Raw genomic sequence first — 24,991 nt, 5'->3', positions numbered from 1 at the left:
GGAGCTGGCGTGGGGGGCGGCGCAACGTGGGTGACGCGGGCGTTGCCCCGAGCGTTAACACCTGGATCTTTTATTCTCTGGTCTTAGAATTTTGCTCTTGGCAAAGGCGACGAAGAAGTAATTTCTACACTCCACTATTTTTCCAAAGTGGTAGATGAGGTAAGATCACAACATGGCAAAATTGTATTCTTTCTTGAATTTTCTTTCATGTTTGTTTTGTCCCACTTTCCATTTTTAGATACTTGCTTCAATATCTGAGAAGGTAACTCAACTTGTTGCTCTTTCTAGGTCCATTTCGTAAGACTGGTTGTATGTGATTAGTTTGTTTCTGGTGTGAGGGGAAGGGCTTTGGTATACATGAATGATGGACCAAATGAAAGATTTCTAAGAATTCAGTTTCCTAAGGAGAGTGTATTAGTTTCTCGGGATGCTAGTAATAAATTACAAGTCGGTGGCTTAAAACAGTAGAAATTTATTCTTTCACAGTTCTGGAGACCAGAAGTATGAAATCAAGTTGTTGGCAGGGACCCTCCAGAGACCCCAGGGGGAATCCTTGTTGACTTCTTCTGGCTTCTGGTGACCCTGCGTGTCCCTTGGCAGATGGTTGCATCCGTCCAGTCTCTCCCTCTGATTTCCATGGCCTTCTCCCCACACTGCACTTCACCCCTTCCATCTGTGTCTTCTCTTTTTATAAGGACATTTGTCATTGGAGTCAGGGCCAACCAGGATAACCCAGGATGATCTCACTGGGAGATCCTTCATTACATCTGCGAAGACCTTGTTTCCAAATATTCATGTTCTGGATGGACGTTTTTAGGGGGAGGAGGAGAGTGGGCACAATTCACCCCACTACAAAGGGTTTCACATAAGTGCTCTTATAGCTGTATTGTATAATACATATATTGTATAATACATGAATATTTTTGGAGAACAGGTATTATTATGAGAAAAGTACATAAACTCTCATCGTAATAAACATTCCAGTTCAAATGCTACTGGTGCTGGGCAGAACCTTCTGCAAAACTGGGTTGGTACGAACTTGGTATTTCATCTTGAAGGAGTTTGCAATACTTATATAGTAGAAAATCATGATAAAAAATGCAGATGCCATTTAACTGATATAAAGTAGATACTGTCTTCAGTTTATAAAACGAGAAACTAGGGCACTGTGGTGGCTCAGTCAGTTAAGCGTTCGACTTCAGCTCAGGTCATGATCTCACGGTTTCTGAGATCGAGCCCCATGTCAGGCTCCACACTGACAGCAAAGAGCCTGCTTGGGATCCTCTTTCTCTCTCTGTGCCCCTTCCCCACCCCTCATGTGTGTTTTCTCTCTCTCTCACTCAAAGTAAATAAACTTTAAAAATAAAGAAAATGAGGGGCGCCTGGGTGGCTCGGTTGAGCGTCTGACTTCGGCTCAGGTCATGGTCTCACGATTCATGAGCTCCAGTCTCAAATCAGGCTCTGTGTTGACAGCTCAGACCTGGAGCCTGCTTTGGATTCTGTGTCTCCCTCTCTCTCTGCCCCTTCCCTGCTCAGTGCTCTGTTTCTCTCTTTCTCAAAATACATAAACATGAGGGCGCCTGGGTGGCGCAGTCGGTTAAGTGTCCGACTTCAGCCAGGTCACGATCTCGCGGTCCGTGAGTTCGAGCCCCACATCGGGCTCTGCGCTGACAGCTCAGAGCCTGGAGCCTGTTTCCGATTCTGTGTCTCCCTCTCTCTCTGCCCCTCCCCCGTTCATGCTCTGTCTCTCTCTGTCCCAAAAATAAATAAACGTTGAAAAAAAAAAAAAAAATTAAAAAAAAAAAAAAACTAAAATACATAAACATGAAAAAAAAATAAAATGAGAAACTAACATGACATTGTACTGATTGCATTTTTGTTCATTCAACAAATCAGGCCAACAAAGTGTTATTCGTTCAGCAAACATGTACTGAGCACCACTGTTTAGTAGATGCTGTTCTGGGCACTGGCGATACAATAGAGAACATGACATCCGGTTCTTTGTAAGCTTCGTCCTCTCTCCCATGACCATGACTGTCTTCAAAGTGTATGTTAAAATGGATGGGTATCTTTTCCAGAAGAGGAGAATAAATGGAAAAAGTAATTAGAGGGGAGCAAAAAGTAGTTTTTTTGGAAGGTGAGGAGATGAATGTTTCCTAATTAACTATGAATAAATAACCCAGGAGGAGAAGGAGCAGACTCCACCCACTGAAGTCATGTGTTTTCCCCGAGCAGAAGGCAGTTGCTAAGGAAATGTGGTTAGTCGTCAAAACCCCAGAACCAAGATTTCCAGTTTAGGATATTTACTTACAACCAGATTTTCACGGGCAGGGATGATGATTCTTTTGGTAGGGAGTGAATCATTCCCAAAGGCTGGAAGGCTGGAAATGTGATTTTATAGGTAGTATCATGTCGTCGTCCCCCTGGCCCCGCCCAAGCTTGGCAGTGTAAGGGGCTTTCAAACCTCGTGGTGTAGAGACCTACATGTGTGAAAGCTGTTAGCTCAGGTGGGAAGCTTTTAAGTAGCTTTTCAGGTGGTTTTGTCTGTCTGGGCCTATACCAGGTTGAAAGTTTTCAAGACAGGTCATTTGACTCAGAAATTAAAAACCCAACTAAAAGTAGAGAATCATGTGGCTTACATTTTTAATAGAATGCCTTGGAATCAGACATTCCATGTTGTAGGCATGCAGAGATTTTGTCCTTATTGATTTCCCCACAGGCAGGGTTTCTAAGTCGCTTCCATGGAGCGCACCTAAGACAGGAAGTCATCATGATTCTAGATTACATTAACGAGTATGTGTCAGCCAAACTCTCTACTCTGAGTGTTTTCTATTCCAGTTACTGTTTTGTCCTCACAGTAGCCATGCAAGGAAGATGGTGTTATCCTTATTTTGGGGATGATGACACTGGAGTGCCAAGAGGTGGTCTCTTGCCACTCTCCTGAGTGAAGGCGCCGTGTTTAGAAGCCATCGTCCCATACCTTTCAAAAGCCCCACGGCCAAAAGTTGATGACAATCCCCTTGATCCTTAAGAAGAAACGAGGAAGAAAATGAGTAGCTAGGAAGTTTGTCATTCCTGAAGTGCATGATCATTGGAAAGCCACTTAATCTCCCTGAGGTTTGGTTTCTTCATCTGTAAATGGCAGCAGCAGGCGAGAAAGCCCATTTAATTGGGCTTTTGTAAAGGTTAAATTAGATAATGTCTTTCAGAGCATTGAGCACATAGCCAGACACATAGTAGGTACATTTGGTGACTTTCATTCACTTAACTGTTAGTAAAAAAAAAACAAAAACAGTACTTTTTTACTGAAGGTATTCGAGAGAAATAGTTAATGCATTCTGTCCCTGTGGCATTTATTGGCATGGTGTCTTCATGTGTTCTCAGCAGAACAAAGCCTCCAGCTGTGGCTTAACTGAAAGCTACAACATTAACTGTTTGGCCCATAGCTCCCCTGCCTGGCAAGCGATTGTCTGTAAGCTTCTCAAAGCAGCCTCTGGAGGCACAATCCTAAAGGTCCAGATCTGTTGGAGGGAGAGCTCTGGGCACACGGGGGCTTCGTATGTAACTGCCATCACCGCTGAAAGAAACTTTGCCAACTGTGTACGGCAAAAAAGATTGCTGGGTGGTTTCTCTTTGTTCACCCGGCAGGAATCCCAGAGCATCCTCAGTAACGTCTACATTTATTGCTAATGTCCAGACTACCAAACATTTGAAGTTTCGGCAACTTTGCGAGCACGTAAGACAGGCTCTGTATCCAACACGGTGTAGTAGGAAAAGTCTGGAGCTCAGATTCCAATAGCCCAGGATGAAAATCCCAGCTATGCCACCTCTTTGCTGTCTGGTTTTGGAGAATTTGCCTGTTAAGTGATTATAATAAAAGCGAGCTCCCAGAGTGGCTGAGAACCAAATGATACAAAGCATGTAACCCTGGCACACAGGAAGTATTCAAAAGTGGTAGTGCTGAGGTGGATGACTTTATTTCTCCTATGCCATTCATGACAGGATTTAGAAAGGCCCTGACAAGCCGGAAGGAAAGAAAGAATCAGGGGCCATTAAAATTATCTGGTGAGGAAGATCACATTTGAACAGTTATCTTGTTCTTGAAAGATCCTTTTCTGAAGAACAGAGGCCTGGGATCTGAGGTTTCAGTGGGGAGCCTTCTTTCTCCAGAACAATTTCCAGGCCCGTAGCTGCTGTGGTTTTAGGGTTAGTAGGCTCCCAGCAGGCTGGTCTTTCAGGCATGACCTTGGCCCCGTCTGAGAGGGAGAGAGCTCACGGTGGCCTGGTAAAGTGTGACCAGAGCTGAGCGCTTGTGGTGGCCTATGTTTGCTGCAAGTACACGAAAGCATTCTCCAGCCGGTGTGGCTCCGACTGGGAACATAGAACCAGGGTCGGCACAGTAAACAGACCACAACGTGGGCTCAGCTGAGAAACTCCTTTAGCAAACCTAACTGATGCCAGGTCAGTTGCAACCTTGCATTTAGTTTTAGTACCTCTAGACCTGGATCATTTGCGGCTTAAATGAAGGGTGTTTATTTGCTAAGGAAGCGTACCTGAATTCTAGCCACGTGGAAGTGTTCAATGTGATCCTGTGCGGAAATCAGATAGCTGCCATAATAGTGGGTATAATTTTTTTTCAGCAAGATTTCTTTTTTTTTTTTTTTTCAGCTTAATGTTCTTCATACAGAGCTGGCTAAACAGTTGGCAGACACAATGGTTCTACCTATTATACAGTTTCGAGAAAAGGATCTCACAGGTAATGTTCCTGAGTTCAGTGCCAGTTACCTTCAAAATATCAGTTCATTGCACGATACTTCTGACTGTACTAATTTCTTTAAATACGTGCATCATTGAGAAATGCCCTCCTTTTATTCAGCACTTCGGTTTAGCTAACTTTTATTGAATTCCCACTATGTTCTTAGCTCCCCTAAAGGAGGTTACAGGCTAATGAGAAAACAGACTTGGAAACAGTCATAACATCATGTGAGTAGGGCAGCAGGACAGAGAGGTACAAAGAATAAATATACACAGAAAGGTGTGATTACCCTTTTGATTTTTGGGTGCCAGAGAGGGCTTCCTGGAGAAGGTGATCTCTGTGCTGGGTTTTGAGAGATTACCAAAGAGACAGAGATGGCAAGGCTAATATTACTGGTTGGGAGCATTTGTAAAGGCATGCTGTTCCTGGGGAGCCATGAGTGCTTTGGAATGGAAAGAGGGTGGCTCAGGGAAGGAGGGCAGGGACCATGCTTTACCTGTGCTGGACTCTGTGAACAAGGCAGACCAGCTCCCTGTTCTCCTGGAGCTCACATTTTAGTGGGTGGGTGTATCTGAGACTGGTTCAGAGAGCCTGGTTGCCCTTTTTGACTAGTTTTGGTTCTTCAACTAAAAACCTTAGAATAATTTTATATCTCTTGGAAATCAAGTTAGTCAAAATATGGATATAAAAAAATAATCTTGAAAAAATGTAGTTGGATGTTACAAAAAGGAATCCAAACTTTGTAGTCTTTTTGCTCTTTATATCCTTGAAAACAGTCATTGCTTCGAGATTAAAGAATTATATTTTCTAGAACACTAGTACAAAAGTCACTGGCCAAAAAAGTCTAAACCTGAGTACTAAGAGATCTGTTCAGTATCGTACTTCCTCTTTAAAAATATAACACCTTAAAGTGTAAAATCTGTTTAGGCAAAAAAGATGCAGTAAATCTTAGAGACGATGTTCTTTTCGCCCCTCACTTGGAGATTCCCTTTGATCATGTCATATGAGGCTATGGGGGCAGGGGGAGGATTGGCATCAACTTTGCCCCAGGGCAGCTTGACAGCACTGAGACTTGACAGAAGAACAGTAAATGGCATGTCAGTTACCTCGTGTCAAGAGAAACCTTGCTTGAGAAAGACTTTTAGTGTTTTTGGTGTTGCTCACCTATAATTGCATGAAATTCCAAATCTAAATGTGGTTGTGTGCTGATCATCCAATACGAACTGAAAGCCTTATTGAGTGCCTTGTTTCATAAAGATTTCCTCTAAATACAACCAGTAGAAATGTGTGAAGATACCATTTAAGAACCAAACTCCCAAGTCCTTTAGATAGAAAATAATCACCCTGGAGACCTGTGTTTTCAGATTTGTGTCTTTCAGCTTTGTGCCTGGGAAGTGAGCCCCCAGGTGGGGGTGCCCAGCAGCAGCAATGACCCGGGGGGGGGGGGGGCTTCCTTAATCCTGAATGGCTCAGGTGTGGATTAGTAGTATTTGCCTGGGATGGCGTTTGTTTTCTTTTGTTTTTTTAAGACAATAAAACTATCTAGTGGTAGTAAACCGAGAAGCTATGAAAACAGAGTTATCTGTCTTAAAGAGTATCTTAGAGTATCTAAGTATCAAAGTAACCTTTTCTGACGACACCAACACAGTAGGTTTGAAGTGTTTGGCCTGGGTCATACTTGAGTCAGCCTGAGAAACATTAGAATTCGGCCTCCTCTCTGCTTAGTGGTTTTTATCTTAGGTTTTTGTTTTTGTTAATGTTTATTTATTATTGAAAGTCAGAGTCAGAGCGTGAGCAGGGGAGTGGCAGAGGGAGAGGGGGAGACAGAATCCAAAGCAGGCCCCCTCCTCTAAGCTGTCAGCACAGAGCCCGACGCGGGGCTCGAACTCGTGAACCCTGAGATCATAACCTGAGCCGAAGTTCGCCGCCTAGCTGACTGAGTCACCCAGGCGCCCCATTTTTATCTTAGGTTTTAATGCCTTTTTCATTTACGCACCAATCTGAATGAAGGAAACACTAAAGATCTTAACGAAGTTATTTAACCCCGTAAGGGAAAACCCCAACACAGCTCCAGTAGGAAGTAAAAGGGAAGACAGAGAGAAAGGGAGATGAAACCCAACAAAGGCAGAAAGCATTCTGATTCCAGAAAGGGTAAGAATAACGTGAAGAGAGATTTAAAAGCTGTGAGGGAATTTTGAGGCAAACTGAAAAGCGGCATAAAAGATGTGATGTGAAAACGATTTCCTTTGATGAAGCAAAACTGGATTGTTCTGGAGTTGTGCAAAGTATTGCTTTCTTGTAGATGTCTCTGTGTTTTTAAGTTTGTAACCTTGGACAGCATCACCCTCATCTTTCTCTTCGTGTTTTTGGTCTTGGACTTTGTTAGGCCTGTCTGTGCGTGATGATGGCTGTGGCACCCACGTGGGGTAATAGTGATGTCTGTTGGCTTGTCACAGGTACCATATACTAGATTGCTCCAGAGTTTTTCGTTAAAACAAGTACCTCGGGGGCACCTGGGTGGCGCAGTCGGTTAAGCGTCCGACTTCAGCCAGGTCACGATCTCGCGGTCCGTGAGTTCGAGCCCCACGTCAGGCTCTGGGCTGATGGCTCAGAGCCTGGAGCCTGTTTCTGATTCTGTGTCTCCCTCTCTCTCTGCCCCTCCCCCGTTCATGCTCTGTCTCTCTCTATCCCAAAAAAATAAAAAATAAAACGTTAAAAAAAAAAAATTAAAAAAAAAAAAAAAACAAGTACCTCGTATTCCTTTATTAATGGTGGCCTTGCCAGACGTTACAATGGCAGCAACAGGACATTTCTAGGTTCTGGGTACTGTCAGGATATTCTGAGGAAAGCTGTATTAAAATGCTCTTTTTAGGGGCTGGAGACTATGAGCTTAGGCGTATACTCCAGGTCTCATGAATAGTACCTGGCCACCACACATTCCAGCCCACGTCCCCACAGTGCCCCCTGCTTCACAGATCCCTGGATGCTGTCTAAGACGAGTGGCCCTAGGAGCAGTCAGGGTCACCAGGTATGGGAGGCAGCCGAAGCCACCAGCTCCAGTCAGACCGGGATTCCGAGCCCACAGGGTGGTGCCTCGTGAGGGCGGAGGCCCTGAGGAGGTGCCCACAGAGCCTGCCTCCTACTGTGCATGTATTTCTATTTTCTTGGGGAAGCGCAGAGCTCTGGGTGGGTGCGTTTTATTTTTCTTTGCTCTAAGATGTTTTGTTTTGTTTTTCTCATTCAGAAGTAAGCACTTTAAAGGATCTTTTTGGACTCGCCAGTAATGGTAGGTAGGCATCCTCTCTGTTCTTGGTGCGTGGGTTTAGTGTGGGTGTGGCATGCGTGTGGGCGGAGGTGCTGACCAAATGCTCTCGCCTTTCAACTTATCTACGTGCTAAACTGCCTTTATTTTGGGGCGCCTGGGTGGCTCGGTCGGTTGAGGCGTCCGACTTCAGCTCAGGTCACGATCTTGTCGTCTGTGAATTCAAGGCCCGCGTCGGGCTCTGTGCTGACAGCTCGGAGCCTGGAGCCTGCTTCGGATTCTGTGTCTCCCTGTCTGACTGCCCCTCCCGTGCTCATGCTCTGTCTCTCCCTGTCTCTCAATAATAAATAAACATTAAAAAAAAATTTTTAAACGCCTTTGTTTTTAGAGCATGACCTCTCGATGGCAAAATATAGCAGGCTTCCAAAAAAAAAGGAGAATGAAAAGGTAAGAGTACCTACCTTACATTTTGTTTTTCACATCATTTGCTTAAGCTCCTTTTCTAGTTTCCTGTTGTGAATTTGTGGCAGTGAGAGCATCTTGATGAATCCTTTCTCTTCTTTCATATACATAAATTTTTAAATTATTTATTCTGAATCTTATAAGTAGACTTCTGCCTCCCTGTTCTAGCTTTTCAAACTGGTTTATTAAACACCAGCTTGGAACCTTTGTAAAATTTCAGTGATTTCCACATATGGTTCCTCATATGTATTCAGGTCACTTCAATTTCTTGCCCTGAGTGTTGACTCTGATTCTTTTTTTTTTTTTTTTTCTTAATGTTTACTTTATTTTTGAGAAAGAGAGTGTGAGGCGAGGGAAGGGCAGGGAGAGAGGGGGATAGAGGAACCAAAGTAGGCTCTGTGCTGACAGCAGTGAGCTGATGTGGGGCTTGAACTCACAAACCGTGAGATCATGACCTGAGCTGAAGTCAGACGCTTAACCAACTGAACCACCCAGGTGCCCCCACTCTGATTCTTTAGTTCAAGTTTTTTGGTATTATAGATGATGTGGAACTTTTTTTAACACATGTGACTTTTTACTTCCATTACATAATTTCCTTGAGCTAAATTATTTCCTTGGAATACAATCTTATGAGTGAACTAAAATGTTGGTGGCTTTCAGTGCACGCCGCCATATTGTTTTCCCAAAGGATCACAGCACTTTGTAGTCCTGCCAACAGACAGGAATTGGCTTCACCCCAGTGCAGCCTCGCAAGCACAAAGATGCTAGGACTTTGGTATTTTTAATTTAGAGTTTTAGAAGGTGAGGCAGGGGTGAGCCTGGGTGGCTCAGTCAGCTAAGCATTCAATTCTTGATTTCGGCTCAGGTCATGATTTTAGGTTGTGAGATCGAGCCCCTCGTGGGGCTCTGTGCTGAGTGCAGAGCCTGCTTGGGATTCTCTTTCTCTCCCCGCCCCCTCCAAAAAAATTACATTAAAAAAATAAATAAAGCATAAGGTGGAACCTTATCTGGGTTTTATTGTATTTGTCACAGAAATGGGTTTTGTGAATAAAGGGACATTTTCGAAGCTTCGTGCTCTTCTAGAATTGCCATGTCCGTTAGACGAGCCGACATTTTCCTCCCACCTCTCCTCAGGTGAAGACCGATGTTGTGAAGGAGGTGGCGGCTGCACGGCGGAAGCAGCACCTTTCTTCCCTTCAGTACTACTGTGCCCTCAACGCGCTGCAGTACAGAAAGCGCGTGGCCATGATGGAGCCCATGATAGGCTTCGCCCATGGACAGGTAGGCCGTTCCCTTCCCCTGAGGGCTAAGACCTGGGCCGGCTGGGGAGGGCAGCTTGGCATTCCTGCTGAGGTAGTGTTTAGGAGAAACCAAAGAAACACGAATGCACCACCTCCCCGGAGCCTCCCGTAGGTTCAGCACATGGAGAGCTTCCAGGTGGGCTGGCTCATCGTTAGCGGGACTCGTTAGGCTGTACGCCCGGGGAAGTGATGGCCTTGATCCCCGGCCTCCCGTGGCGGGGGAGGCTGGCCTGGCCCTTTGTCTCTGAGCCAAGTGAAAGCCAGGCACGGTCTGCTGTTCTGAGAAGCAGCTGACTGCTCAGGTCGGTGGAGGTGGGCCTCCGGCTCGAGACCCCGCACATCCCTCTGCTGCTGTGTGTGGTGGGGGGGTCACGCTCGCTTGGGCCGTTCTCATTGCTGAGGTTGTTGCCGGCACCCTTGGCATCTGGGTCGTGGTGAAATGTCGCCACTGCTTGCTGAGGTCTCTGTTGAGGGTATATTGACTTCTCTCCGCCCAGTTAGTGGTCCACTGAACCTTAGCGTGCCGGGAGTCTAAGGTGGCATGAGGGGCAGGGTTCTAGCCTGGTGGGGACGGGAGTGGGTATGTGTGTGAGGCCAGGGGCACCGCCCCCCTCCCTCCCTGCCCTGCTTCGGCCCCACTTGCGTGGGCTCCAGCACCTCCCTCCGGCATGTGGGAAACACACCCACGAATCTTCTTTCCGCTGATAGTCTAGGAATGGAAGGGGATGTCGGGAAGCAGAATGTCGGGAAGAAAAAAAGTCGGCAACTTTTTATAACTCCACACGTGTGTCGGGGTGCCTGGGTGGCTCAGTTGGTTAAGCGTCTGACTTCGCCTCAGGTCATGATGTCGCGGTTTGTGAGTTTGAGCCCCGCATCAGGCTCTGTGCTGTCAGCTCAGAGCCTGGAGCCTGCTTCGGATTCTGTCTCCTCCTCTCTCTGCCCCTCCCCGACTTGTGCTCTGTCTCTGTGTCTCAAAAATAAATAAATGTAGAAAAAAAATGATTTTAAATTCCACACATGTGAGCATCTTTTGTTTTTTAATACATTTAAAAAATGGATCTGTTTTTAAAAACACAGCATCAGTAGTATTCGGGGGAGAGGGGAACAAGAGAGGATCTTTAAGCATTCAGGCTCAATTATCTGTCTTTTATTAAAAAAATTTTTTTTAACGTTTTATTTTTTTAAGAGACAGGGACAGAGCGTGAGCGGGGGCGGGGGCAGAGAGAGAGAGACACAGAATCTGAAGCAGGCTCCAGGCTCTGAGCTCTCAGCACAGAGTCCGACGCGGGGCTCAAACCCATGAAAGTGAGACCGTGACCTGAGCCCAAGTCAGACGCTCAACCGACTGAGCCACCCAGGCGCCCCTCAAGTATCTGTCTTCTTAATGTGGTTGTTACGTTGTTGAATGGCGAGGTAACTAAAGTCAGCTTCTGCCTTCGGAGATGGTGCTTAAATAGAGCACTCTAACCTTTCCGTGACACCTGAGTGAAGCTGGGTTGAACCAAAAACCAGCCCTGTCCATTCATGGGCTCCGGGCTCCGGGCTCCAGCCCTCAGCAGACCCTCTGTAGCCGTCCAGCTTCCTCACGATGTGTTCTCGTCCGTTCTCCTGTGCCTTCCTCTCTCCTTCAAGTTTTACACCTCTGCCCTAGAGGACGTCCCGGCTTTGTGAGGGAACATCGGTACTGCCTTTGCTCTAATTAACGCCTCCTGTCACGTCTGTCCTTCCTGGATTGACGGTCCTTGCCTCTGGACTTAGAGGCCCAGGGTCAGACAGGGTCCTGGCCCGAGAGCCTCAGAAAGATGAATGGCTGCGGGCCTGGTCAGTTAGTGTTTACAGGGCCTGGTCGGTTAGGGGAGGGGCCTCGCAAGGCCTGAAGGGTGGACTTGTTCCCGGCTGGGTTCCCGTGTGTCACCTTGAGGACCACGCCGCTTCTCCCGGCCCGCGCTAAGCGAATGCTGCTGCAGGGCCGAGGGGGCCTGGCTGTGGAGCAGAGCACACGTCACTGGGTGGCCACAGCAGCAGTTTTGAGGATTGAGGATGGCACGGTTTCGTTTTTCACGTGGAAAGTATCCAGATTTCGGGACAGAAGACCAGACAGCCCCTCCCCTTGCAGACCTCAAATCTTGCTGCAGACTTGGCTGTCTCGCATAGACCAGTTGTCGTCTAACCCCGTGAATCTTTTGGGCAATTCCAAGGCATTCCTTCTGCCTCATCGGCCCCTTTAAAGCCATGTACGTCTATGCAGCATCTACCTCTGTTAGCTGCCGGTCACGTGGCCGCTGTACTTCCTGTCGTTCACACAGGCGCACCAGGTCTTTGGATGACGTTGGGCTGAATCCAGCTTCTCAGCACCACCCCTGTCAGTGCAAGTGGTTTGGCTTTACTTCTGTCTTCCCTGGCCCTTGTTCAGTAGGTTTGCACTGAAATCATGATTAGTCGTCATGCCTGGAAACAAACTGAGGTTTCGTAAGCTGCATCCAAGTTTATGAGAACACCAAATGAACTCTAGTATTTACAGGGTAGGTGCTAGGAAAGGTGACTGTAGACGCCAGTATCTTCTCCTTCCTTTTCATTCATTCGTTTAATCAGATCGTTTTAGGGGCTGCCTGAGTCCCTGCCCTAGGAGCTTACAGAGTAGCAGGGGAGCTAAGACATGGAATTAATTCCAAGAGTTCAGAGAGGGGAAGGAGAGGAAAGCCACTGTGCTGCTGTGTCCTTAGAAATGCAGAAAGCTCATTTACCAGACTAATGTTTCCGAGATCCAGAATGGCATTTACCGTGTTGATCTCTGTATGATTAAAAGATCATGGGGCCAGAGCAGCTTCCTGCGTTATCACCTTGTGTTAGGATAATGGCGATCATCCTCCGATTTTGTACCGTGAAAACTAAGGACGTGGGGTCGCATACCTCCCCAGGGTGTAAACACGTCAGAACTGTCCCGACAGTGCCTGCCAGCCTCACTGGGATGTGAGGTCGAGTTCTCTGCCCACCTTCCAGGGCAGAGGCAGCTTCCAGATCAGACACAGGAGCTGGGACAGAGTGTGAGGAAATACCCTCATGCAAACTGCATGTCTTTTTTTTCATGACTTGGCTTTGCAACTGTCACCTGTCTCTGACCAGGCATGTAAAATGGAGTTCATACCCAGTATTGAGAGTTTTTTAAAGCCCTGGCCATAGAAAGAAGTGGAAACTGTAGCTCTGGGGCAGGATGGTTACACATGTCAGCAATGCACTGGACGGTCCCGTCTTCCCCCTACCCCTGCCCTTCAAGGTTTGACAGGCAACCCGGACTTTCTGGGCAGTGAATACCTGGGACTCACGGGAAGTAGGCATTCCTTCTTTTGGTTCCCCGAAAGCCAGCACTTGTAGTTTTATTTTCAAAGGAGACTGAGGTCTCCTGGGGCCACTCTCCCCTGGGCTGAGAGAGCGTCCATCCAGCACGTGGGGAGCAGGAAGGGACCCTGCTTGTGTCAAGCGCCTGTTCAGGGCCAGAGCTCGGCTGCATCTTTTGGGTTGACCTCAAGGCTGAAAGGGCCTTTTTAAAATTTATTTTATTTTATTTTTTAACGTTTATTTATTTTTGAGAGACAGAGTGTGAACAGGGGAGGGGCAGAGAGAGAGGAAGACACAGAATCTGATGCAGGCTCCAGGCTCTGAGCTGGCAGCACAGAGCCCGATGTGAGGCTTGAACTCACAAACCTCGAGATCATGACCTGAGCCGAAGTCGAACGCTTAACTGAGCCATCCAGGCGCCCCGAGGCTGGAAGGGCCTTTTAAGGGTCGTCAGTCCAGTTTCCCCTTCTCGGTGTCTCAGCCAGATTATCTGTCAGCTTGCGTTCCGAGCTGCACATGGCTCGGTGAACAGGGTCAGCTGGTGGCCCTGAGGTGCACTTCTCTTCCCGGAGAACCTCCTGCCGTGCCACGTCAAGTGCCCGTCGGCCTCTTGCTGGCGCTGTGCACATCTTTTGTCACACACCAGTGTAGGTCCTGGAAACGCAGAGGTGGAGACCTACCTCTTGCCCCCAAGAAACTCTCTGTCTAGAATTCACAGAGGAAAGCAGCCAATGGCGAGAACATCAAGACTACTTGTCAGTAGCAACTGCTGACCCACCCACGTGTGGTCTGTGCCAAGCAGCGACTTACATTGTCCCCGATGTTGACAGTCTCTAGGCGAGAGAGCCGGGTCCCACCGCCCCCATTCTGCAGCGCACTTGGGGCTTCGGGAGGAACTCTGGTGGCCCGCTGAGCTCAGCGGAGGCGCATGAGGCACCACGGGCACGCGGGGGTATGGAGGGGGGCAGTGTCGCCGCCCCCGGTGCTGCCAGTCCCGCACCGAGTGAGTTCATCCGTCTCCTTTCCTAGAGGACTTTCACGGCATCACACTTCTGTCTTTCAGATTAACTTTTTCAAGAAGGGAGCAGAGATGTTTTCCCAAAGCATGGACAGCTTTTTATCCTCCGTGGCAGACATGGTTCAAAGGTAAGGCTGCACTCCACTTTGGGTCTTGTGGGCCTTTGCCTCTCCTGCTGAACCCGTCCCTCCGGGGGGTCCCCTCTCCCAGGGGGCCCCCTCTCCCAGGGGGTCCCATGGAGCCCCACCACGCTGGGATCCCTGGGCAGCAGGCCCCCTTCTTAGCCGCCGGTGTTTGGGTTGTGGTTGAAAAGTAATGCGTTTTGCAGTTCCCACCATGGGGAGCCCAGAGGCGTGCCCACCCATGAACAGACTGTGTATATGAATAAAAGATGAAGTGTCTGCGGGGAGACTTTTCCCGTTAGGTCCCGGTGCTTGTGCTGAGGGCCTCTTGTCTGTTGGCCCAGCCTTCGCATGTTAAAGCCGTCAGTCCGGTGTAGACTCGCTGTGGTCTTGGAAGCACACTTTGCTTCCCCTTTGGAGCCGAGAGGTATGTGGCCAGCAGTGCTGCGGCTCTTCTGGAAACTAACCGTCCCGTCAGTTTGTGATCAATAAACGAGGCTTTAAGCCTCTTTTGAATCAATTTAACAAATTGCATTTCGGCCTCATGAATGTTTATATTTTAAGAAGACGGCGTCCTCTCTTCAGACCGTCTTGCCCACGTTTAGTTGATGCCGTGGCTGCTCCGAGTCCCTTCACCTCCCGCTGCCGGTGTCCGTGAGCCCCGCGGAGCCTTGTCTCATGAACACTGCAGACGTGATTTCTGGAGGATGGCACAGAGGGAGAGTAGTTGATCAGCAGATACACAGAATGGAAGTAGGAGTGCAGAATTGATCTTGTTTGGAAAAGTGGAGCAAGGGCGCTCATTTTCTTGAGGGCGTTGCTTTTCAAACACCTCGAGGCCAAGCAGTGGACCCCGTTCAGGCAGAAGTGTACCTCAAGTGCTGACAGTAGAGAATGAAGCCGAGAAGCCAGAGCTGAGCTCCGTGCGGCACGCGGGAGGGTTGCGGTTTGAAGTCGTCTACGCCTGCCTGGAAGTCACCGGCTGCTCGTCCCCGGCCGCCGGCGGTGTGGGCCGCGTTCGTGATGAGGCTAGAAGGCGCTTTGAAATCCCATTTCCGCTTCCTGCCTAATTTGATCGTGAGCCGCTGGGAGTGTTAGGAGAGGGGAAAGGAAGGTGCCTGCTGTCACTTCATCCCTCCCTCCACCCCTACCCCTGCCCTCTCCCGACTGCCTCTCTCTCAGCCTCCATTAGCTCCCGGAATTCCCTGGCTTTCTGTTCCTGAGAGAACCGTCTGGGCTTCACAGTTTGTTCACGCACTAGATTTTTTTATTGACAGATGGTAGGACGTTTGTGCTTGAGACGCCGTGATGTGCTTCTCCGCAAACCTCAGAGCCTCTGTGTCCTCCATTGTCAGCATCTGTGTGAGCTGGCACAGGCCGTCCAGAGTGCACCTCAGCCGCTCAGGCATTTCCATGTGACCTGCATCAAAGCCCCGGCTCCACGGCCTTCGGGGCTGTGGCTCATCCCTCTGCTGCCTGATGAGGCCTAGTTCGTTACAAGGGCAGTAGCCGCAGACAGCATTCCCAACCGAAGCTGGAAGCACTTGAACCTCCTGGTTCGAACGGCTAAAGCACTCAGATCAAGGTTCTAATTTTCCTACCACTTGGCTTTTCCGTTGGCGAGTAGATAAACACGGCCACGCCTCTCAGGCCACGAGGTGACGGCTGCACTGCTGGCCCAGAGGGGCCGAGGGCAGTGTGCTGGCTCCGGATGCGGCCCTCCTTTCCCTGGGAGCTGAGTGGCCAAGCTCTGCTGTGTGAGCTGTGCGGGGAGTCTGAACCCAGCCTAAACCAGACATGGTGGCTTTTCGAATCACCCAGAGGGCCAGGAGCTTTTCTTTTCTTTTTTTAATGTTTATTCATTTATTGAGAGAGAATGCACACAAGAGTGGGGGAGGGCCAGAGAGAGAGTGAGAATCCCAAGCAGGCTCTGCACAGTCAGCAGCACAGAGCCTGACTCAGGGCTCGAACTCGTGAACTGTGAGATCATGACCTGAGCCAAAATCAAGAGTCAGATGCTTAACCGACTGAGACACCCGGGCACCCCAGGCGTTTTTCTTTTTAGTTCCTAACCCCGCAGGGATACACTTCTGCTTTTTTTCTTGGTTCCTACTGATCGATCGATCAATATGTAGGTAGATGGTCAATTAAATAAACTTTTTGTTCTTTAGTCTTGGAAGAAAGCCTATTGGAAAGTACTTTTCTACCCTGTCCTGGAGTGCCGGGAGCCCTTTGCGCGGCCACTGAAGTGGAGTCTGTGTGGGTCCGAGAGCGGAGGGAGGGGCAGTTAGTGACCGCTCCCTGAAGCTGTGTGCCAGGTGTCCTGCTGGTACACAGGAGTATTTTTCTGGGGGAGGCGATCCTTACCTTCCACTGGGTCCTCAAGGAGCCTTGCCACCCCAAAAAGCTTAAGAACCTAAGTGATTTTGTATATTTTGGCTCTCTCCTTCCACTTCCTGAGCTGCTTAACTTTCTTCCCCATTTCACTCGCCCCGTCTTGGCAGTGATAAGCAGGTAAGCCAATGAGGCTTGTTCTCCAGCTCGCCCGTCTTCAGGCTGCCAGTGGTGGAGTCCAGCCATTCTATTCAAATGTCAGAAGAGCCAAAATTAACTTAGATCGCCTGCCTGCCTGCCTGTGTTGAACTGCATTAAGGCGTAGGCAACATGCACTGTGAGTCTCCAAGAGGAGAGTGTGGACCAAGCCCAAACTTAACCCTTTGAGAGAAACTCCTAAGGAACTCACTTTGGGAAACAGTGGCCCAGCTGGCCCCCAAAGTTCCTTCTGATTTTAACATTTGTAATTCAGTCCTTCTTTAACACAGTGGAAAAGTGGAACAACGCGTCTGTGGTTTGCTTTCTCGCGTGGATGGGCCGGGCCGTGTTGGGCAGCTTGTGTTTGGCACTTTATATCCGAGATTGTCAGCGCTGGGTGGGGAGCTGTGGAGGCATCGCTTTGTGGGAAGTAAGGGCAGCTGCCTCTTCGAAGCTAAAGCTTCCCGGTTTTCCACAGCTCGGCACACAAGTGCACACAAGCCAGGGCTCAGACCTTGGCCCTCTTCCCCTGTGCCGTGTAGCACGGGCAGCCCTGGGCCCGGCCCCGCAGTCTCGGGCAGCTGTATGGCTGTGGGCAGCCCTGGGCCCAGCTCCATGGTCTCGGGCAGCTGTATGGCTTCTAGAAGAGGAAAAGCATTGCCTTTGTCTTTGTCCATGTGCCCTCGTCCTACCTCCTGGTTGTTTTCCATCCTCCAATGGCCACTTCCAGAACTAGGGGGAGCAGAGGGGCAGGAATGACTGCGGTTTCCTTCCTTTCCAGCACTTTCGCAGGTGGTCTGCACCTGAAGCCCTGAGAATGGGCTTATTAAAGCTTTTCTCCTAAAATCTGCATCCACAGGTCTGAGCCCGGATACCACTTTGTCAGCAGAGAGATTGTTTCGCTGGGTTGGGGCGCTGGCCAGTGGCCAACCTGTTCTGTTTTCAAACAGCAGTCATGTAAACATTTTTAGCAACGTGGACTTGAGTCCCCTCGATCTCCAGCGTCTGGGGTCTGAGCTCCCTTCGTGGGGCAGGAAGCCGCGGGATCAGCTCCGCCATCTGTGGCTCAGCAGCACTCGGTTGGCCATGAGGAGCCGCTGACCTGACGCCTTCTGTCTTAAGCATTCAGGTGGAACTAGAAGCCGAAGCGGAAAAGATGCGGGTGTCGCAGCAGGAACTGCTTTCTGTCGAGGAGTCTGTTTACGCCCCAGACTTTGATGTGGCTGCACCACAGATCAACAGGAACCTCATCCAGAAGGCTGGTTACCTGAATCTTAGAAAGTGAGAATGCCGTAGCTGGCCTCTTTTTCTAAAATCGGTTTTCCCTCAGAGGGGGAAGGGAGGGCTGGGGCAGGGGAGGGTGGGGAAGGACTCCTGCACAGTGCCCCTCCCACCTGCCACGCAGGAAGCCTCTTGAGGCTCAGGGCCCAAAGAGCTGAGAGAGGGGCTTGAAACAGCCTTGTAAGAGGCCTGTTTGTGGACTCTGAGGGGCGGGTCACCCCGTCCCTGGTGACCGTGGCCATGTGCAGATAGCCTGCTCTTAACCGTCATCAGCCTGGACCGTTGAGAGCTCCTATCCCACCCCGCCCTTAGCCCAGGCCGCTGACATGTGAGAGCAGTGTGCTCGGGGCCCGCAGCTGAGACTGGCGTCGGGGCCTGTAGGCCTTCCGGGTCATCCGGGTCCATGTAGGCTGAATCACACCATGTCACTTGGGGCCATTTGAGTTAAAGAGAGGATGATCGGGCTTCCTTGTGTCCAAGAGCAGACGGAGGCTGTCTGGTGTGGTGAACACTCTGGCTTTGGTTCAGTCAGACCCCGTGGCCGGGTCTCAGTCATGTCACCTGTGAAACAGCTGGCAATGAGTCCCACTAAATGAAGTCGTTCCAAGGATTGAATGAGGTCGTTCCTAGCAGGGAACAGGCACTCACACGTTAGCTAGTTCCAGTTTTGCGAAATAATTGCAACCATGGAGGCAGGAAACCTAGTGCCTTGCACATAGTTGCAACTCGAGAAACATTGAATCAGGTGAGTGCACCTGATACCTCACAGATAGAAGGGCTACAGAGAGGAATTGCCGGCTGTTTTCTTACCAACGTGGAGCTCCTCAAGGCTCTCCCCGCTTGTTGAGATCCCAAGTTAAGTATCTCCTTTATACGGATGGAAAATCCTACAAGATTCTGGTGTTACTTGCCAGTTACTGGATATTCCTCTTGCAAGCAGCCCACAAAACCAGAGTAACATCCAGTTGGAGCAAAACTCAACCTAGTTAATGTCCCCGGAATTCTGGGTGCTGTGAGCCAGGGTGACCCTGGTGACTCTCACTAGATTTAGATAGTTCGGTCTGTGTCCTAGTGGACCGTCTCGGTTCACAGCTCCCGTTTACAGGTCTCGGGGAGAAGCCAGCGTCTGGCTGCTGCAGGGTGGGCACGTGCCGGAGCGAGCCCTGGGTAGGCATCCCCCGAGTGGGCAGAGCCCGTGACTTCCAGGTCACTCCAGCTACAGTTTGCCTCTTCTGCTGCTCTGCGTTTGCAGTTTTGCTTTAATGTGGAGAAGCATTTTTTCTCAAATGCCACCAACACTGGTAAAGAGGCTGCAAGACCTTGAGGTTCTGCGCGGGCTTCCGAGCACTGACGGGCTCTCTAAAGTCACGATTCTTGCAGTAAAACAGGGTTGGTCACCACCACCTGGGAGCGGCTTTACTTCTTCACGCAAGGCGGGAACCTCATGTGTCAACCCCGGGGAGCTGTTGCCGGGGGCCTGATCCAGGACCTGGACAACTGCTCGGTGATGGCAGTGGATTGTGAAGACCGACGATACTGCTTCCAGATCACCACTCCCAATGGAAAATCGTACGCCACGCGGGTCTTATTTGGGAGGAGAGCAAGGGTAGTGACCCCACCCCTGCCCGGGGCCTCCTGGCGTGTCCCTCCATGCCAGCCCTCCATGGGAGAGGCCCCCTCCGGGGATCGTTGGTCTTTGGGGAGGTTGTTTTATGCTCTCTTTAAGCAAGCACACAGCACCCCTGTGGGATCCAGTCTGCCTCGTGTGAGGAGTCCCTGGAGGAGACTGGGCCTCTGTGTCTCTGTGTGGGAGGCAGCCATAGGAGAGTCGTTTGTCAGCAAAGATCTGTAGAGAAGGCCGTGGCCACCCCTGCCTGTTCCCAGACCAGCTCTGTGTACTGTGCTGGGGCGGAGGGCGGGCAGACCTGCCTGGGGAGTCTGCTGTTCCGGCTGAAACTGGAGACAAACTGGGCGGTGTGCTCAGCCACGGCACTCCCTGCTGTGAGCGTGCTGTCCCCACAGACCCCCGTGTGCCTCAGGAGCCCAGAAGAGGTCACTTGGAGTCATTCACAGATCCCACTGCAATGGGGTCCCCTCTGGAGCAGGAGCTTCAAACTGAGCCCCCAGGAGTGGGGCCGGCCGTCCTTCCATGGGAGCCGGCTCTGCTCACGTTTGCTTCCGGGTGGGGTTCTGAGCTGAGATGCTGTCTGGACAGTAGCGTGTTCTGGCCAGCTGGTACAGTGCTGACTGGCTCCCCTCCCAGGTTCTCAGAGCAACTTCAGACCTCACCCTTCCTCCTGGGCGGCAGGAGAGGCCTGGGATCCCAGTCGTGGTGCCGGGCAGTTAACTCCTTGGTTTTCTCACATGTAAAGTAGGGCTGAGGTCCATGCTCCCACCTCCCATAGCTGTGGGGTCCCTGGGAAGGGTTAAGCCCTCACCAAAGGCAGGGCAGTATTATTTTTGTCCTATTCCCCTCGGTGGGAAAGCGGAGTGTCTGGCTTCTCTGGGCGTGGCTGGGAGGAGGGGTTGCCCTGATCATCTAAGGGGCCAACAAGAAGTCTGTGCTTGTGGACCCACAGACTTGAGCTAGTAGACCTGAGCCCAGCTGCTCACTTTATCGATGAGAAAGCACAGGCCTAGGGGAAGGAAGCGTCCGTCCAGGATCACACAGTGGATGAGCAGCAAGCCAGAGCCCCATTTTTTCTTTCCGGTCATGCTGCCTTTTGTGGTCCTTCTCTTTGGGACCCAGCTGACTTCAGTGAATGTGGAGTAAGCTTCAGTCACCGAGATCTGGGGAGCACTGACTTGAATGCACTTTATTTCAGGGGAATAATCCTCCAGGCAGAAAGCAGAAAGGAAAACGAAGAGGTAAAGCTTTTGTTCTTTCATTTTTGTCCTGGTCTAGCCGGTGACTGGGATCCAGCAGGTTTCTAACGCCCTCTCTCCACAGTGGATCTGCGCCATAAACAACATCTCCAGACAGATCTACCTGACTGACAACCCAGAGGTAACTCGCACGGCCTTACCTGCGTCCCCGCCCCTCGCTCGGTCCGAAGGGTCAGCGCCCCTGCCGGACTGAGCGTGTCCTCCTGTGCACTTGTAGGCAGTCGCCATCAAGTTGAATCAGACGGCTCTCCAAGCAGTGACCCCCATTACGAGTTTTGGGAAAAAACCAGAAAGCTCGTGCCCCAGGTAACTAAAGGACCGTGGAAAAGTGGCTTTTCTGTATTGAGGTATTGGGAATCGGCAGGAGTCCTTCTGTCCTCACCCGGCACGGAGGGATGGTGTCGGGTCTGTTCTACAGAAGCAGTAAGGACTGCCGGGGGAGGGGAGGGGCAGAGCCAGGAGCCACTGGCTGCGTGAGTCCAGCGCGTCTTCCTGCTGGAGCACTTGGCCGGCCGCAGTCCCAGCACGTAGGACTTGCACGGAGGGGCTGCTGCCCAGGGAGTCGCACATTTCCTGTCCACATCAACAGAGTTCTGGAACCAAAACGAGAACTTTTTTAAAGTCTGGAACGGTGGTCTGTGTTACTGCCCAGGCCTTACCCGCATGCGTACTGATACTTTCACGTGTGCGTTAATCTTGCTTTTTCATGTGTATTTTTCATATTTTTACACTTCTCGTAATTGTTCCTTATGATAACTACACATTCTCTTCCTTGATTTATTAGCAGTTGAATGTTTAGGTAGTCTCCCTTTCCTGAGTTTGCTATTATCGTTTACGGTGAATATTTTCCTGCCTCTGCCTTCATTCTTGTTTTGAACATGGCTTTGGGGTTTATTCCCAGAATCCCACCTTTCTTAGTGGGACGCTCCATTTGGTTAAATAGTAAGAAGGTTGTAATCATAGAGGGCTGCTAATGAAAGCACAACATCCGACGTAAATGACAATTAGGACTGTGTTTGGTGACCATTTTTCAGAGGCACGGTAGAAGGAACCCCATTACGTAAATGATCTGCAGATATTATCGCATGTCTCTGGAGAGAAGTGATTGAAAGCTAAGAGCGAACTTCCCAGGGTCTGGGCTCTGTGAAGGGGGAGCCAGTGTGCGCGCAGCACGGGGCACGTGGGAAGGAGCCACGATCGGGCCGGGAGAGTCGGAAGTTCGATCGCGAAAGACTTGGGTGCCCTGCTTACCGGTGCTGGGCCGTGGAGCGGAACTGGGATCTCTGAGAAAGGGGTGACCCCCGTGTAGAAAGACCGGCCTGCGGCACTGCGGGTGTACGACACACAGGGCTGAGGCGTGACGGGCGGAGGGCAGGGTGGGGTCACCGGACGGGGTGTCTGCTACAGCAGCAGTAGCTGAAACCGTGCACGTGAGCGAAGGTGACGAAAGTGGGCATGAGGCAGCGGGTCACGCTCAGGTGTTGGATCCCACAGTTTGTGCGGGGAGCGTGTTGCTAAGGGCGGCTCTGAGGACGGCAGTCTGAGCGCTTGTCCTTGGGCCTCGTCGTCGTGGGTGATGGCACTGTTCCTCCCTGTATGGCCTTGGGGACAGAGAAGGCACACTGCAGGGTGCTGGCTTTGGAGTTTGCGGACTCTCTGATGGCTCTGCCTTGAACACAGCTGGGTGGCCTGGAGCAGGTCAGCTCTCTGTGCCTGTCTCCTCGACTTTGACACGGGAAGAGGCGAAACTAGATGACCTCCCGGGTCCCTTTCCGTTCCTGAAAACGCTGTCTTGCTAGGGTGCCAGTGTGTTGTTTAATTGGTGTTACTAAAGAGGTGGTTGGTTTTCTGAAAAAGAGTCTGTGGCTCAGATTTAATTAATTCAAGAGCTGATTTTTCTCTCTGTTGGGGAATAAGTCAGTCACGCGGCAGAATCCTCTAGCCAGTCGGCTGAACTGAGCCTGGAAGGGTGACAGATGTGGCCGCCAGATGGCCCAGAGCTGTGGGGGGAGGTGGGAGAGGGCGGATCTCTCTTTAGGGTCAGCTCTTTCAGAATGAAGAAATGTTTTGCTGACAGAGGGGGCAGGAGCAGGGAAACTGTGTTCTTGGGAGCAAGCTGCCGTTCAGTCCCAAGCAGGCCTCACACGTGGCCTTCCCCTCCTCCCCAGGTAGCGTATCTCTAATGCGCACTCGCTTATCCAGCTAGTCAAGGGTCGGTTTGTGGGGTGTCTGCTCTGTGCCCAGGCACTGGGCTGGGGCGTAAAGCGGAGTCTTGTCGGTAAAGCCAGGCGGAGGGTAAATAAATACCTAGTTAAAATGGGGAAAAGCCGCGCTGGTGTTAAGGACAGAGGTGCTGTCCTGAAGAGGCCTGGCCGTGGAGACGGTATTCAGACTGAGAAGTGAAGGATGAGGAGTGGCCACTCTCGCAAAGAGCCAGGTGGCCTGCGTTCCCGGAGCAGCTGAGGAGGCTGGCGGGCAGAGCACTTGGTGTGTCGGGAGAACTGGAGGGAGGCCAGTCTCACTGGGGGAGCAGGGCCGGCTGGGGAGGGTGGGGCCAGGAACAGCTCCCGAAGGCAGGCAGGCAGGCAGGCACGGTCAGGAACGGGGGGAGCCGTCCAAGGGTTCAGGGAGGTAGATGTGTGCGTGGCAGAGAGGAGAGGTGGCTCACTTGACGTCGTCCGGGGGCAGCTCTGGCTGCTGTGCAGGACACGGAACTGAGCTGGGCAAGCCCGTGACTGAGCACAGTCAGGAGGCTGTGGCATCTCAAACCAGGATTGTGGCAGAGGAGGCGAAAGTAGATGTCATGGGGGGCTTATTTTGGAGGCAAAATCTGAAGGACTTGTGCTAGAAGGAGATACGAGTGGAGGGAGAGGGACAGACCAAGAGGGCGACCGCAGTCTGGCTCGAGCACCCGGACAGCTGGTGGCGTATTGAGATGAAAAGGAGTGGGTATCGGGGGTTCGCTCACTTCTGGACAGAAGATTGAGGGGCCCGCAGCACGAGCCGGTGGTCACGTTCCTGATACGAGTCTGCAGCACAGAGGAAATCCCAGAGCCGAGCACATGAATCAGGAACTCATCGGCACGGGCTCAGCAGGGCGAGAGAGATCATCTTGGGAGCGAGCGTAGAAGGACAAGAGAGGAGCCTAGGACCGAATCCTGAAGAACGCCAACATTTGGAATAGAAGGGAAGGAACCTGTAAAAGCCACCAAGAAACACCAGGGAAAGTGGAATCAGCAGGAACCGAGAAAGAAGAGTTTTAAGGAGGGGCGAGCTCAACTATGTTAGATGCTTTGACGTGGGGTGTGTGACATAGGACAGTGGTCGCCAAGTGTCCATTGGAGTTGGTGACGTGGCGATCACGGGGTGCTCCGTCACGTCCCTCCCGGGTTCAGAGTGTTCAGTGGCTCCCGGGAACGTAGAGTCAAGTGCAGACCTCACCCGACGGTGTCACAGCCCTCCACGACCCCGGCCCGCTCCTCTTCCTGGTGTTCTCTCCTCTGAGTCTCTCGGGGGAGCCAGCATCTCGGACGCACCCTCTTCCCTCCGAACTTCTCCTGCCTTCCTCCCGTGCTCACCACTTACAAATTCGTGCCCCTCTCGTAAAGACCGGATGTCGTTGTGCCACTTGGACCGAAGCAGTGTGACATGGTGGGAAAACGACGACCGGCCGTGGGGAGACTTCGGTTCCCAGTCTGGCTCCCCCACCTGGCGACCCGGCGCCCTCAGAATTACTCCGGGGCTCCAGAGACCGCACGCCCTCTCCTCTCCTGTCACGAGGGAGCTGAAGCAGAGCGGTCTCTCCTCGCGGTGACTGGCCACAAGCCTGTGTCGCGTTTCCGTCCACTCTCCGGTCAGTGCGCTCACCTGCCAAACGGCTGCCTTAGAGTAGTTTGCATGCGGTGCATTCAGTTACCGACAGACTTGAGAACGAGGAACAGAAGGGTATCGGAGAGACCTCTTGGGCTGCAGATAACGGAAGAAATGAAAGTATTTTGACATTCTTTGTCCCTCAAGGGGGTTTACACTCCAGCT

At 50.9% G+C, this 24,991-nt stretch overlaps 1 protein-coding gene across 4 annotated transcripts in view; it reads left to right on the top strand.

Annotated features, from left to right (window-relative positions):
* APPL2 (adaptor protein, phosphotyrosine interacting with PH domain and leucine zipper 2) overlaps positions 1 to 24,991 on the top strand; it is a 54,320-nt gene that overhangs the window by 18,650 nt on the left and 10,679 nt on the right. For all 4 annotated transcript variants that reach the window (XM_023257395.2, XM_023257396.2, XM_023257394.2 and 1 more), the window contains 11 exons: positions 88 to 159; positions 4,669 to 4,756; positions 8,001 to 8,042; positions 8,407 to 8,465; positions 9,615 to 9,761; positions 14,181 to 14,263; positions 17,912 to 18,070; positions 19,451 to 19,639; positions 20,896 to 20,938; positions 21,021 to 21,077; positions 21,174 to 21,262. In XM_023257395.2, coding sequence (XP_023113163.1) covers positions 88 to 159; positions 4,669 to 4,756; positions 8,001 to 8,042; positions 8,407 to 8,465; positions 9,615 to 9,761; positions 14,181 to 14,263; positions 17,912 to 18,070; positions 19,451 to 19,639; positions 20,896 to 20,938; positions 21,021 to 21,077; positions 21,174 to 21,262 — 1,028 coding nt within the window. The remainder of the gene's footprint in view (positions 1 to 87; positions 160 to 4,668; positions 4,757 to 8,000; positions 8,043 to 8,406; positions 8,466 to 9,614; positions 9,762 to 14,180; positions 14,264 to 17,911; positions 18,071 to 19,450; positions 19,640 to 20,895; positions 20,939 to 21,020; positions 21,078 to 21,173; positions 21,263 to 24,991) is intronic.

The sequence above is a fragment of the Felis catus genome, chromosome B4 (genome assembly GCF_018350175.1).
Source record: "Felis catus isolate Fca126 chromosome B4, F.catus_Fca126_mat1.0, whole genome shotgun sequence".
Taxonomy (NCBI): Eukaryota; Metazoa; Chordata; class Mammalia; order Carnivora; family Felidae; genus Felis; species Felis catus.
The sequence above is the reverse complement of the archived record's forward strand: the minus strand, read 5'-3'. Positions and strand labels throughout refer to the sequence as shown.